The sequence below is a fragment of the Mercenaria mercenaria genome, chromosome 6 (genome assembly GCF_021730395.1).
Source record: "Mercenaria mercenaria strain notata chromosome 6, MADL_Memer_1, whole genome shotgun sequence".
NCBI lineage: Eukaryota > Metazoa > Mollusca > Bivalvia > Venerida > Veneridae > Mercenaria > Mercenaria mercenaria.
In genome coordinates this window covers 58,770,809-58,787,294 of record NC_069366.1, presented here as the reverse complement: position 1 = coordinate 58,787,294, position 16,486 = coordinate 58,770,809, and the positions used below count along the sequence as shown (strand labels likewise).

At 38.5% G+C, this 16,486-nt stretch overlaps 1 protein-coding gene across 1 annotated transcript; it reads right to left on the bottom strand.

The window, feature by feature from the left end:
* On the bottom strand, positions 1 to 11,510 carry LOC123548785 (galactose-3-O-sulfotransferase 2-like). Its single transcript, XM_053546045.1, has 3 exons — positions 11,379 to 11,510; positions 7,654 to 7,870; positions 1 to 3,505 (listed from the first exon to the last, which is right to left on the bottom strand). The coding sequence occupies exons 2-3, from the start codon at positions 7,678 to 7,680 to the stop codon at positions 2,444 to 2,446; spliced, it is 1,089 nt and encodes a 362-aa protein (XP_053402020.1). The 5' UTR covers positions 7,681 to 7,870; positions 11,379 to 11,510; the 3' UTR covers positions 1 to 2,443.
* Positions 11,511 to 16,486: the final 4,976 nt, after the last annotated feature.

Below are 16,486 nucleotides of genomic sequence, written 5' to 3'. Positions count from 1 at the left end.
TCGATTTATTGTTTATATTTTGTTTACATTTCTGCATGTCGAAAGGACTGACTGCGCAGTTTTCGTATATTTCTATATGTATTAGGTACAGAAAAGTGTTGCGACATGTGTGAAAGCAAAAGAAATTAATACATTCTGGTGAAATCAGAAAGCAACGAATCAGACTAGAAAACATGCATTTATTTCGTAACCAACGCTATTCTTGTACACGTTGAATAAACAAATAATCAAGACCTTCGAGTGGTTTATCGTCTAATTTACCACGTTAGAGTTCAGATGCGTAGGAATTGACCCTCGTGGCTAAATACTGAAGCATCTGAACGATGGACCGTGGTGAATTAGACGATAAATCACAAGAAGGCCTTGATTGTTTTCATTCTGACATGCTCATTTACATATTTTAATAAATATTATGCTGGACTTCATTTACCCGAGGAGTAATTTATCGGACGTCATGCGCCAATTTGTATCATAATGCTCTCTTACCGGTCCGCGCGTCAACCGTTGTTTATCGCAGAATATACAGAGCTTAATTTCCTTCTTTGTTTAACTGGAAATCAAATCGAGTCATGTTAGAATGTAGATTGAATTAATATAGAAACCAGTCAGTATTTCCTAGTCTAATAATCAACATCGTCGATTTATCATGATTTTCATTCTCAGTTTCTAGGCAATGAAATCAAAGCACTGAAAGTGCTGACAGCAAGGGATTGCAGATCACGGATGTCAGTTGGACAAATGTATACACTAGTAATACTTGCACGGAAAAACAAATGACCCGTATTGGCGTATTTGTTATATGTATTGTATTAATGTTGTTTAATTGTATAAAACAATAACTCTATTTGGCTATTTATTCTATCACTAGGGGCAAGATTATAAATATTTTTTCTAAGTCGGAATTGAATCTGATTCCATTTGTAGTCTGTTCCACTGATCTGTCTTAGCAATACAGTCAGTAACAAACCAAATTACATGTATCAATACCATGATTGTAATACTGTGTTGTCGTCATGGGATATATACCAGGTGTATCAAGTATTTATCCTGATATTTTATAATAATGGTGATGTGTCACTTGTTACCTAAATAAACTAACTTATCCTCGATATGTGTATACTGAACAAAATTGAAACAAAAACAAAAAAGACTTATCAGATTTGGTCATTATCAAAAAATGTTCTTATTATTCTAGTAAGAAATGGCTTTGATACATTATCAGAAAATACATAAAATGTAGGTGAAAGATTGAAAAAAGCAGAAGTAATTAGTATATCGGTATTTTTTATGTAATAAAAATGGTATTCGGTCGAAGTATACATAGAATATAAGTCAATTTTTACTCTTAAACTTATATTCTCTAGTTGTTTTGGCATATGTTTGCGTGCAGTTATGTTGTGTTTAGTTCAGTTATTGTTGTGCACATGTCAAACGGAAGACGCCAAAACGAAAACTCGACAAATAAAATATTTCACACGGTCGTGTTTTAGTGTCGGCGGGGCGAAAACATGAAAACTCAACAAAAAATGTATTTTGTGTTTTCGTGTCGGCGGGGCGAAAACACGACAGCTCGACAAAAATGTAGGCCTATTTGCCGTGTTTTCGTGTCGGCGGAGCGAAAACACGACAGCTCGACAAAAATGTAGGCCTATTTGTCGTGTATTCGTGTCGGCGGTGCGAAAACACGAAAACATGACAGCATGACAAATAAAGGGCACCAACACGACATATTCATACCCGCCAACACGAAAACTCGACAAATAAATATCTCGTGTCGGCTTCCTCAAAACGCCGGGTTTTCGTGTAAAATTTGTTGTGTTTTCGTGCTGTCGTGTTTTCGCCTCGCCAACACGCCAACACGAAATGGCAGAAATCAGCCACCATATAATCGATAAGCTGTTTCCATACTAATATTCTTGCATTGTTCCATACAGTTCATAGGCACGATTCCATTCGTTGAAAGTCGCTTTTAGGAAGACATTTCTTTTTTAAAAAAATCTGTAATTACAATATATTAACACCGAATTTCTCTTCGGTGATTTCTATTGTAATATCACTTCAAATCCATTTTCCACCCGATATCGCAAATGCTTACATATTAACCAAGTACTACTTTCTTCATGCGCACTTGGCGGTTCAAATCTAAAGGCTTTCATCGAGTGTCTTCGCATTTAGCCTAACTAAAGCAAGTTTCTCTAAAGAAACCCTTGCTAAAAATGACCAGTTGCTAGCCAGTCTTGCACATAAGGCCTAAGAAATGTTCATGTTTGATAAATCTGTGTAGATTAAAAAATCACTTTGCACATTTCCAAATGAGAATGGCAATTCTGATTACGGAAAGGATATACTCTGTGGCAAAGGTCCAAAAGGTCTGTACACTTATTTTTGGGCACTGTTATGACGTCAACAAAATTTGCGGTCGACGATAATCACGATAAACCATTTATACAAGATTTATTATAGACCGCTTCTTTATGTCGGCAATGTCCATCCTAAATATCAATTCACATTCTGATGAAAGTACTTCAAAACTGCGATCCCATTTTGAAGATGGAAACTCTATTTTGGAACCATTAACAGCGTTGTCACAGAACGTTTTTACCCTGTGTAAAATGTTTTCAAAGTGTAGAACTTCTAATTGGAAATCGTTCCTTTCTCGTTTAACTTTACTTTCCAGCTCCTTCATAAAATAATTGTAAATTTCAAAATCAAGCATGTTGTTCGAAATCAATTTATTTTTCTCCTCCTCACCGAGGGGAACCTGTCCATACGTATTTACCTTCTTAGCTCCGTACAGAATGTCGGCAAACGACCAATTTAAAATTCGCTTTAGAAGTACCAGAGATTCATTAAATTTTTCTAAAACAAGAACCAACGAGAAACTAGTATTTAAGCTTTCCAGGTATTGATGAATATAATCTTTCTTTGTTTGGTTTCTTTCCATTCCATTCCTTTCCATTCCAAAATATGTGGCCATAACATTTTCTGCTCCATAATTTGCTGTATTTCTTAGAACTTTGTGAATGAATTCTTGTTCAGAGAGACTTTTCATCTCTTTCCTCTTTCTAAGATGCTTAAAATAGAAAGCATGACTTATAATCCTCTGTATTGGTTCCCTAACAAGTCCAATAATAGGCGAGTCTCTGGGGACAATGTTGGTGAAAAACGTGCTGTCATAATAAGTATGTATTACGAAGATGTCATAGCACTTTTTCTCCTCTAACAGAAGTTTCTGTTTCTTTCGGCTAACGTATATAATCTTTGGTAGGTATATGTCCAGTTTATTCCTTATACCAAATCTAAGAAATATACATGCTAATGTACTAGATCCGGTCTTCGGCACTCTCAGAAACGCAATATGCTTTATTTTGTCGACGGTTTTCATTTTTGGTAAGATTTTGACATCACTGTTGCGGGATAACAAGTCTGGCGAATAGTTTGTGGTCGAAACTATAAGGTATGTTACATAGAAAGTACACACTGCAACAAAAGCGCTGAGCGGTTTCTGAAAAGAATAATGAACTTAATAATGAAAAAGATATGGAAGTTTGAAATTTAGAAAAATGGCTGATCATGGAGGCAGTCATTTTAGTGTATTTATGACGTAATTTACACACTCAGCTGAATTCTTTATTTAGCAGATTATAACATTCTTTCACTGGTTGTAAGTGCAGATGGGAATATCCGGCCTCGAGGGTAACTGTTTAGGCGGTAACGAGGCTCCCTGCCGAGTTACCGCCGTTACCGCCTAAACAGTTACCCAAGAGCCGGATATTTCCATCTGCACCTATAACCAGTGACAGAATCATTTTCTTGCATACCGATTTCAAGAAATAATAATAAAGATAAAATCAATCGAACAGCTTTCTTTTTAGAACTATTTCTTATGGCAGTGTATTTAAACAAAAGCGGAAAACCAACGTCCGTAAACAGGAAAGACGTCATGACGTTTCAAAACAAATAACAATGTTTAGTTCCGGTTTTGTTTTATCAGTTGCGGCGTAACGTTATGAATTTTTGATAAAATAACGTGATTTGAATCGGGAAATATGCTATCAGGGACCAATAGGAACTGTCAAGGTACTAAATTTTTATTCCGTTTTTTTAAATAAAATATAAATTACTACATAAATCTTCTACATATATGTAGTTCGTAATACGTCATTTACAGCACGAGAGTCATCTTACACACCGGGGTGTAAGATGGATTTTTCCAGCACCGGTAAAATACCGGAAATCCCCGTCTGGTATGCAAGAAAACCTTTTCCGATATGTTTCTTGAATGTAAGATGTGAAACAGCGTAATTTATTTCTTTATAGCTGGAAAAAGTAGAGAAATTGTTTTACAGAAATAAGTAGGCCTACATATATACAGATCAAATATGTATCTAAAAATGAAATAAACCCGCCATTTTGTTTTTGGTTGCCATGATAAAATATTAAAATGCTCATAAATTTCTCATTTTAAAGCCGTTTATGTCTTTAAATAATTTAAGAAATCCTAGCAGAATGAATCAACATTAGAACAACAGGACTGGATCGATCTGTATACTACCAAGATGTGCTCCGAAAAGTCAACGGAGGAATTTACTAAACAAACAACAACAACAACAACAACAACAACAACATTGCCTTTCCCTTTAAGCAAGTTAAGCAAAAATCATAAATTACAATTTTTTCAGATTTCATGCCGATTTCACCAATGGCGGTATCGTTATAAAATATACCGATAGCTCCAAACATTTAAAAGTTATCTTATAGCAGAAATATGCCACCATAGAAAAGTCCCCAGTTTTGTTCACTCAGTGTATGAATACTTTGATTAATTTATAACTGCTGTTCTTCATAAAGGAAACAACTACGGTGTTCCGGTTAGACAATCGTGACTTATTTTTTGAATCCTAAACCGCGATTCACGACGGTACGATGATGAAAACGTGATAGCGTGATGGCTCGATGATGAAACAACAATGGTACGATGGTGAACACGCAATGGTACGATGGTGAAATGTCGATGTAATATCGCGTTTTCATCATCATACTGTCATAGGTCATAAAATAAGAAATGTTAAAGGTCTATAGTATCAATACAATGTATATATTATATTCCAATATTTTATGATGCATTCTCCTCTACGACCTATACATCCCAATACAATAATCTACTGACGGCTGCCGTACCATACTAATCCTATAACGTCAAATAACCCTTCCCGTGAACCCCTTTGTTATTGTTGTCCGCCACTACTAGTATCTAATAGATAGATTGATAGGCATTGTATTGCAATAAATATATTATACCCTTACAGAAGAAAAAGGCCTGCTGCGTACTCTTGCCGTGTACATACAGCGTATATGATGCGTACATGATGTGTACTGAAATCAAGGGCTTTAAATAGTACGCAGGATATACACCGCACATACACCGATAGTACGTTTGTAGTACACTTTTGACATGCAAATGAGCTCTGCCGCGTACATGCTGTGGACTACATAGTACACAGGATGTACGCTGGAGGAATTAAGTATGCGGGAAATAGTACGCAGCATGTACGCGGCACATACACTTTTCACATGCAAATGAGCCTGCGGTGTACTACCCCTGCGGCGTACATGCTGTGTACTCCTGCGGCGTACATGCTGTGTACTCCTGCGGCGTACATTCTGTGTACTCCTGGCCCGAGTCCTGCGGCGTACATGCTGTGTACTCCTGCTGCATACATGCTGTGTACTCTTGTGGCGAAACTGCTGTGATAATGTAAATTCCTTACCCCACCAACTTTCTTATGCAAATGCTGATCATTTGGACAGAAAAAAACAGAAAAAAGATAAGTGACATGCATCAATAAGTATTTACCCTTACCAAAATAATGTAGATTGATGTTATCAAATAAATTAGTATGCTTTTCTTCATCCACTTTTCAATGAAATAAATTAATTTTTGTAGCATGTAATTTGGTAAACATCTGAAGAAAATGGCGTAACTGCATCAAGGGGAAACAACTTTAATGCAACTAAATATAAGTGTTATAAATTTCGAAGTATCTGCGGTGTACATGCAGTGTACTATTTTCTTGTACAAGTCCCTCCTGCGTACATGCAGTGTACTCCTTAAATTTTCAGAGTCTGTGCTGCGTACTTGAAGTGTACTAGTGACCTCCTGCGTACATGCTGTGTACTCGTCGAAATAGTACGCGGCATGTACGCGGCATGCGGTGTATGTAAAACGTACTCCTCTGGCGTACTACTGTGTTCGCGGCATATACACAGCAAATACGCAGCATGTACGCCACAGAGGCTTGCTTCTGTAAGGGTATATATATTTCCAGGTACGTTCATATAATATGTAATACACACTATATATGTAATATCTTAGTTAAGTCATACAATGTTTTATACTGCAATTGTATTATGGTTTTAATGAGAAATCGTATGTTATGTTTTACGTGGACTTTTGTTATTGTTGTCCGCCATTATCTTGTAGATAGATAGATAATCATTGTATTGCAATAAATATATTATATATATATTTCCAGACGTCCTCATACAGAACCCATATTACATAAAAGTCCCCCGTGACATTTGGCGCCCAATACGCCATATCATCTTCCAGGCTTACCATGACGATCTAGGTCATCAAGGTCTAGACCGCACTTTATGAAAGTTTATCTTTGATAAAACAGCGATTCTTTTGGCCAGGCATGGATAAATACATAAGGAACAGTATACAGCATAAATATACGCAGAAATGGTTCCAATCACATCTTCAAGTCCCATGAAACTAGTGTGCATAGATTACCTCTCCCTAGAAAAATCAAAAGGTGGCTATGAGAATATTTTGGTGATAACAGATTACTTTACTAAATACGCTCAGGCAATTCCAACAAGAAACCAAAAGACAACGACAACAGCCAAAGCACTCTATGAAAATTTCTTCATTCACTATGGATTCCCAGCCCGCCTCCATAGTGACAGAGGTCAAAACTTCGAGTCAAAGATCATCTCTAAATTATGTAAACTAACAGGAATAAAGAAAAGCAGAACGACTCCATACCACCCGATGAGTAACGGAAATACCGAAAGATACAATAAAACACTACTAAACATGTCAGGAACATTGCCTGAGCATAAGAACAGAACTGGAAGGATCAAGTCTCCACAATGACGCATGCCTACATGCTGCAGTTCACAATACCACAAACTGTTCACCATACTATTTGATGTTCGGCAGGCATCCTCGTCTAGCCATCCATGCCTTCCTTGGTCTTCCTATGGACGAATGATCGAAAAGTCATGCAGATTATATAGATGCACTACGAGCATGACTCACGTTTGCTTTTAAAAAAGCCAAACAAGAAACAAAGAAAAATAGCCGCTGTTACAAACAACATTACGACAAAAATGTTCGTCACAACAGAATTCTTCCTGGTGACAGAGTGTTGGTCAAGAAAGCTGGTTTCCAAGAGAAACATAAACTTTCAGACATATGGGAAGAAAATACTTACCTGGTTAAGTCCCAACCAAATCCTGACGTCCCTGTTTTTGAAGTGGAAGCAGAAGGTGTACCTAGAGCAAAGGCGAAGCTTCTTCATAGAAACATGTTGCTTCCCTTCTTGTCTCTACCAGTTCCGTTTGAACCATAAGAATACTTACCTGATTCCTTAGTGTTTGAGCCATCATCAGATGAGGATCCGGAACATTTAGAAGGATCGGCTTTCCGTGATGTTGATCTTTGTCACGAATCAGATCATGGAGAAGAAAGCCATGGATCTTCAACCGTTCAGAGGAACCTTGACAGCAGTCGTGATGAAAGTCCTATTCGTAGGCCGGAACGTACTCGTCGAAAACCGGAACGATATTCAGGAGACGACTGGAGGAAACCAAACAAGTAGAACATTTAAATGATATGTAGAGACAGTTGTAAATGCACAATCATCTATCGTGTTTTTAACAAAAAGACACTTTTTTCAGTGTTTTTAGCAATCTGATATTTACCTACACAAATATTATTTATATTAATCGTTTGGATGCGACGCGACATTGAGTTAGCTGTGCTTGAACTTGACTGTTATAAATGTTATTGAAAATAACATGCTAATATACCAGTACATGAGTAACTTATTGAAAATAACATGCTAATATACCAGTATATGAGTAACTTATTGAAAATAACATGCTAATATACCAGTATATGAGTAACTGTATATAAGATACTTCTGACGCAGTAATGGAAATAGGTTTTTAGTTCATGCTACATACGCAGTCAAATACATTAGTTCATTTGCATATACTCATTCATTCATTCATTCACGCCATTCCACTCCATTCCATTCCATTTCATTTCATTTCATTTCATTTCATTTCATTTGTACAAGTTCATCAATTCATACTTAATCAAGTATGAATTCTGTTGTCATAACCCTTACAGAAGCAAGCCTCTGTGGCGTACATGCTGCGTATTTGCTGTGTATATGCCGCGAACACAGTAGTACGCCAGAGGAGTACGTTTTACATACACCGCATGCCGCGTACATGCCGCGTACTATTTCGACGAGTACACAGCATGTACGCAGGAGGTCACTAGTACACTTCAAGTACGCAGCACAGACTCTGAAAATTTAAGGAGTACACTGCATGTACGCAGGAGGGACTTGTACAAGAAAATAGTACACTGCATGTACACCGCAGATACTTCGAAATTTATAACACTTATATTTAGTTGCATTAAAGTTGTTTCCCCTTGATGCAGTTACGCCATTTTCTTCAGATGTTTACCAAATTACATGCTACAAAAATTAATTTATTTCATTGAAAAGTGGATGAAGAAAAGCATACTAATTTATTTGATAACATCAATCTACATTATTTTAGTAAGGGTAAATACTTATTGATGCATGTCACTTATCTTTTTTCTGTTTTTTTCTGTCCAAATGATCAGCATTTGCATAAGAAAGTTGGTGGGGTAAGGAATTTACATTATCACAGCAGTTTCGCCACAAGAGTACACAGCATGTATGCAGCAGGAGTACACAGCATGTACGCCGCAGGACTCGGGCCAGGAGTACACAGAATGTACGCCGCAGGAGTACACAGCATGTACGCCGCAGGAGTACACAGCATGTACGCCGCAGGGGTAGTACACCGCAGGCTCATTTGCATGTGAAAAGTGTATGTGCCGCGTACATGCTGCGTACTATTTCCCGCATACTTAATTCCTCCAGCGTACATCCTGTGTACTATGTAGTCCACAGCATGTACGCAGCAAGTAGTACGCGGCAGAGCTCATTTGCATGTCAAAAGTGTACTACAAACGTACTATCGGTGTATGTGCGGTGTATATCCTGCGTACTATTTAAAGCCCTTGATTTCAGTACACATCATGTACGCATCATATACGCTGTATGTACACGGCAAGAGTACGCAGCAGGCCTTTTTCTTCTGTAAGGGAAATAAATGTTTAATCTTCATATCTTTGTTTGGATTTTTCTTTTACAGTAAAATTTTGTCCTAATATTTATGTTTAGGACTTATATGATATGCAGATCAGATTAAAAGTGCCCCGTGACAATACCATCGCGTTTTCATCACCGTGCCATCGTATTTTCATTATCGTACCGTCGTGCCATTGCATTTTCAACCATCGTAACATTGCGTTTTCACCATCGTACCATATAATCCAAAATGTCAGATCCATCTCTGAGATATGAAAAATCAAAGTTTCACCACTATATCTCATTCCTAAATAAACGTTTATTAAGCGGAAGCCGATTTTCTATTTTAGCCCTCGTCGAAGGCGGAGGGATATAGGTTTGGTATTGTCCGTTCGCCCGTCTTTCCATCCATCCTTCCAAGTCCATATCTAAGACATGGTTCGGAATATTTACATAAAACTTGGAAGAAACGTTATCTGCTATACGGACATGTTATGTCCCTTTTCAGGCATATCGCTATTAACTTTGCAATATTTAAAATTATGTTTTTATTTACAAGGTCATAAATATGGGGTCACAATGCGCATGTTAAGCTTGTCCTTTGTACAGGAAAAAGATTAGTTTATCCACTACTCGCACAATCCTGACTTTCCTGGGGTGGTAGTAAAAAAACATACGAGCCATGTTTTTAAGCTACCGGAACGGATGGGATATTTTTTTTCACGTAGGACTAATTTTAGTTAGCTCTAAAAGTAGACGGGAGAAGTTAGGTGACTGAGTATGATGATTTGATATGGGCCGCTGCCAGGAGCCTTTCTACGGAATTAACCCTCTAGCAACGTGGCTGTGTATCCACCTTGTACTTTGATTCCCGTTAGGGACTTTCCCCTCAGGATTTACTTTTTGTTATCCCTAAATGTTCAGCAATTTGATATGGTCCATGTGCCTGTTCTGATTTTCGGGTATAATGCACTTTAGCTGTCTTCGGAATTTCAATGCGAATTTCCACAAGAGTGTCGTCGCGGTAGCCCACGAACGTATTCATGTAGGAACAAGAGCTATTTGTAAAACATATATGTCCACATGATAGCCTCGGAAAGATACTGACCTCAAAAACAATGGGATCATTTACTGACAACAGGCAATCATCCTATGAAGTTTTACCAATGTATGCCTTGGTAAGCAGAAACTGTTTTCACAGTAAAGGTCATTGTAACCTTGACCTTTGACCTACTAACCTAAACAATAAGGGTCATCTACTGACCACAGGCAATCATCTTATGAAGTTTGACTACTGTAGACCTCGAGTTAAAGAGTGGAAACAATTTTCAATGTTGAGGTTACTGTGACTTTGGTCTTTGACCTACTGACCCCAAAAACACGAGGGTTCAGCTACTTGCCACAGGCAATTATCCTATGAATTTTTATCACTCTAGGTCCAAGCGTTCTCCAATTATTGAGCGGAAACATTTTCATTGAAGAGGTCAAGGTGACCTTGATCTTTGACCTACTGACCCCCGACCAAGGTCATTTGTTGACAACAGTCATTCATCCTATGAATTTTGACCAATGAAGGCCCAAGTTTTCTCTAGTTATTGCGCGCAAACCAAATGATCTACCGACCGACATACAGGCCAACATGAGCAGAAAAATATATCCCTAAAGGCTACGAAGTGGGGCATAATTGTTACCCATTATAAACTTTAACATTAAAGACTTGTTTAAACTAGTATTATTATAGCGACCGTCAATGTGCATCTATTTTATCTTTTAGCAATCTGTGATCAATTTATCGCCTTTTAAATACAAACAACTTTCTGTTTTCATATAACTTGAAACCCTTTTTACACCTTTTAGCGACAAATAAACATTTTCATTTCCAATATCTTTGATGTACTTTTAGGTTGTGGACGAATGCTACAAAATCAAATTTATGAAAATACTCACACCAATATATTTAGCTCCCACATATTATCGAAACAATTGTTATTAGTTTAAAATTAAACAAATTGTTAACACATTTTATCTGTCTATCAAACTGTAGCTTATGTTATATCGTCAGGGGCGTACCTGGATGATTTTGAACAGTATGCCAGATATGAGCAGCATAGCTACGAACGAAGCAGAGATGCTCTGTGTGTGTGGGGGGGGGGGGGGGGGGGGTCTCCATCTCCCGGCGGATTGGGTTTTTTGGGGCCTCCCCTTGAAAATATTGAAAAATTTGCGGCAAGAGATACGTTCTCTTGCTATATTCCAGCGTTAATATATTTTGTTTGTCACATTTGTACTACATTTTACAAAGATAATCATTTAAATTCATAGTTTATCACACCCCTCATGCCTTTAATACTGACAGGGATCGTGACAGTGTCTAAAATTGCAACTGGAGCAGCTCCGGATATTTTGAGGTATATAACCAATTTTCGTATAGAGTCCTATGTAACTTTACCCTGGAATGTTTGTGCTTCAGTAGCTCGATCGCTATATGGCACAATACTTGGTCCGTACTAGTATTCATTTAAAATTTTATCTAAGATTTTAAAATGTTTAATATCTATTTCGCAGATTTTTCCTTGAATTACTTCGATACAACAATTAATAAATAAAAAAATGAATTATGCCAGACTTAGAATGTTGAAAAAAAAATCAGAGTTCCGTGGATTGCTCTATACAATACACTCCAGGACACAACAGCTACAGTAGATTTTAAAATGTTTGCGTCACTGAAACACTGTGTCATTCTATGATATGTTTTATTATTATACCTCTCTTTTGTCTACAATGATAAAATCCCATTACCGGAGAAAGAGATATTTTCAACCTTTTTGACATGTGACCAAGCGAAAGTGACTGTCAGGTCATGTGACCGCGCTGATATTTGAATGTCATATAAGGGCAATTAACTGCTTCAATATTTTAGCCAAAATGATTGTCTCCTTTGTACACATACAGTAGTGACGTAACTGTTCAATGTGTGCACAGGCGATTACCAAATTTTGTTCGGTATAATAAAATAAATATCACATGACAGCGTGTTTGACATTGATATTGTCAACCCTCGAAACAGAAGGGTGACATTCTGCCCTCGGGTTGACAATATCAATCACAAACACGTGCCATATGATATTTATATATTGTGCAACTGCCAAGACCTGCGATCGCCAAAGGGACATAACAATTTGTCTGTTAGGGTAACTGCATCTAAATTCTTACCTAATCCCAACAGCTACACAAGTGAACGAATCGCATTTTCGAACCGTGTGCAAAGCATTTATGTGTTTATTTAATATCCTCCTATAAGCAATACTCGCACTACATTAAGGATATACTATTTTTTTGTTGATCTTCGTTTATGTTTAATTTATTTTAATGCATGATTTCTCTTCGCACTGATGTGATTTAGATAATAGGCGAAGTTAGTTATAAGTGAAAAAGAAAAGATGAGTGTTAAGTTTAACTGTAGATATTAATAAGGGACTGCTAAAATTTTAGACAAGTAATATGCATGGCGGTATAATAATGTATGGGGTAGAATCCCTTACAGAAGAAAAAGGCCTGCTGCGTACTCTTGCCGTGTACATACAGCGTATATGATGCGTACATGATGTGTACTGAAATCAAGGGCTTTAAATAGTACGCAGGATATACACCGCACATACACCGATAGTACGTTTGTAGTACACTTTTGACATGCAAATGAGCTCTGCCGTGTACTACTTGCTGCGTACATGCTGTGGACTACATAGTACACAGGATGTACCTGGAGGAATTAAGTATGCGGGAAATAGTACGCAGCATGTACGCGGCACATTCACTTTCACATGCAAATGAGCCTGCGGTGTACTACCCTGCGGCGTACATGCTGTGTACTCCTGCGGCGTACATGCTGTGTACTCCTGCGGCGTACATTCTGTGTACTCTGGCCCGAGTCCTGCGCGTACATGCTGTGTACTCCTGCTGCATACATGCTGTGTATCTTGTGGCGGAAATGCTGTGATAATGTAATTCTTACCCCACCATTTCTTATGCAAATGCTGATCATTTGGACAGAAAAAAACAGAAAAAGATAAGTGACATGCATCAATAGTATTTTACCCTTACAAAAATAATGTAGGATTGATGTTATCAAATAAATTAGTATGCTTTTCTTCATCCACTTTTCAATGAAATAAATTAATTTTGCTAGCATGAAATTTGGTAAACATCTGAAGAAAATGGCGTAACTGCATCAAGGGGAAAACAACTTTAATGCAAACTAATATAAGTGTTATAAATTTCGAAGTATCTGCGGTTGTACATGCAGTGTACTATTTTCTTGTACAAGTCCCTCCTGCGTACATGCAGTGTACTCCTTAAATTTTCAGAGTCTGTGCTGCGTACTTGAAGTGTACTAGTGACCTCCTGCGTACATGCTGTGTACTCGTCGAAATAGTACGCGGCATGTACGCGGCATGCGGTGTATGTAAAACGTACTCCTCTGGCGTACTACTGTGTTCGCGGCATATACACAGCAAATACGCAGCATGTACGCCACAGAGGCTTGCTTCTGTAAGGGATGACAGTAACAAGGCCTGATTACAATAATCCTGTAATACTTGTATCCTGTAATACTTGTAAAACCCAATTCTTAACTCTTACCGTGAGAGAGATGTGCGTTGTTTATACACAACGCAATGGAGTGTGTCATGATTGTATGATGTTTTGCATGTTACTTTTTAGCTCACCTGAGCACGAAGTGCTCAAGGGTGAGCTATTGTGGACAGTGGTTGTTCGTCGTCCACCGTCCGTCAACATTTCCTTTAAACAACACCTCCTTCTAAACCACCAGGCCTATTTTGATGAAACTTTACAGGGATGTTCCTTGGATGATCTTCTTTAAAACAATTTTCAAAGAATTGATTTCCATTCAGAACTCTGATTGCCATGGCAACCGAAATGCCATGGCAACCGAAAGGAAAATCTTTAAAAATCTTCTTGTCCAAACTCACAGGTCATAGGGCTTTGATATTTTGTATGTAGCATCATCTAGTGGTCCTCTACCGAGATTGTTCTAATTATCTCCCTATGGTCAAATATGGCCAAGCCCTGGGGGTCATATGGTTTACAATGACTAATATAGGAAAAAATATCAAAAATCTTCTGCAGAACCATAAGGCCCAGACCTTGGATATTTGATATTTAGTATTGTCTAGTAGTGTCAAACGGTATGTTAAATACTTTATTTTGTAACATAAGGCACCACTGGTCAACTTTTTTTTCCAGTATTGTGCATTTCAGAATATATTAAGGACATTTGTTCACTCACAGGGAGTTTTTCAAAGTTTTCAATGCCCGGAGCGTAATCATTGTGGCCACTATTTAACCGCCACTGCTAATTCTGTGACGCTTTTTATAGTTTGTGACTTTGGACCATTCCGATTCACCTTGGGGAAAATACATCTCTAACGCCATTTTGGGCCTGGTCAAACGTTTCAAACGAGTTTTGAGTGGATATGGCTGGGTATTCCTTGTCAATGTTACCTTTATCTGTTGAAAATCCGTAGACATGACTTTTAACATGTTCACTTTATGATATAAATAATTGATAAAGATGGATAAACGGAAGTTTTTAAACACAGATTTGTCCACAATAAAAATGGCTGACCATCTTTCTCCCTGATCGGAACTGGGCACTATTTGTAGTTGTAGTATCTCATATTACACAGTTTTCGTCATCTTTTAAAACAAACTTATTAACCACTGGCACATCTTTTTATCGTAATTATGTTTGTTGACGTATTACGTTTTCACACCTGTCACATTTGAGATATCGACCTATAATTGACAACTTCAAAATAATACACGTGTCAAGGAAGATCAATGATAAATTGACAATCAACGTTCTGCTGGCTGTAACACTAAATTGCTAATTTAAATATATTAAATTACAGGTGCAAAGCAAGTCCCAATGGTGCGTGCACGTCGTGGAGAGGGCACATATGGCGCTAACTGGGTCATGTATATTGTCGGTATATTGTCGACCTAGTTAGCGTCACATGACTAAAACCGGGGAGTGTGGCCGTAAAAAGGGAACAACAATCAACCGAAATGCATCCTGCCGATATGTACAACGTATTCGTCGGTGGTCTACATGGTGAGCCGCGCCACGACTTGAGGACCTGAGGAGTTTGCACCCAACTGGACTTGGGCTTTCGTCGACAGCATGTTGCTTTTAATGTGTTTTTATCCTGTTTTAACAAGCTCACCGGGTGGCTGGTGTGCTCTTACGGCTCTTGACGGAGGCCCAGCACAGACCAGAAGTGCGGGCTTGTGGACTCAACAGGGACTCGAGCGTTTCTAGGTCTTCAGCTGGTTCATAGACGAGGATAGACGCCAACACTCCGGGACCTCGGTAGTGGCACACAAAGGGAAGATGGCGGGACATATGGACGATCGCCAGGGCTAATACTCGACGGACGTTCATGTACCCCGATCCGCGCCCCGGTCTCGAGGGCTTGATGAGTTGGAGTCTACCAACACTATGCCGGATTACCATCTCTGAGGATATGGCACTAAGGCTTGCCATCGTGTTGGGCCTCTCTTCTGCGGCCGGTGTGCCGGGTCTCAGCCGGGTTGCGGTCTTGTCCACCTTCTTATCAATTCTTGTGAAAGGATCATTGGACGGCTGACCGGATGCGGCGCTTCGGACGGGTGGAGGCGACGTACAACGCGGTGGCGAGGATGGCTGATGATGCGGAGCACCGAGGCTTACCACAGATCATGGCGGTGGGATGCATTCCGGATGACCAGATGTTTTATATAGCAAGATAAGGAAGGAGGTCTGAACTGCAGGAAGACAAACACGCAGACTACAACATAACTACGCAGAATACAATATAACTACGCAGACTACAACATAAGAAGGCACCACATAATTACGTTGACATACACAATAGAAGACATATAACTACGATGTAATATAATTGATGTTCTATAACGGGAGTGAAGAAAAGACGATGTGACGAAGGAGGAGGGAATAATTGCAGCAACAGTCGCCCATATGGTATTAACTGGTG

Coding starts and splice junctions, on each gene's coding strand:
- LOC123548785 (XM_053546045.1), bottom strand. CDS start 7,680: ATGATGGCTCAAACACTAAGGAATCAG. Junction 3,506..7,653: donor CTCAAACACTAAGGAATCAG/GTAAGTATTCTT, acceptor TATTCTTTTCAG/AAACCGCTCAGCGCTTTTGT.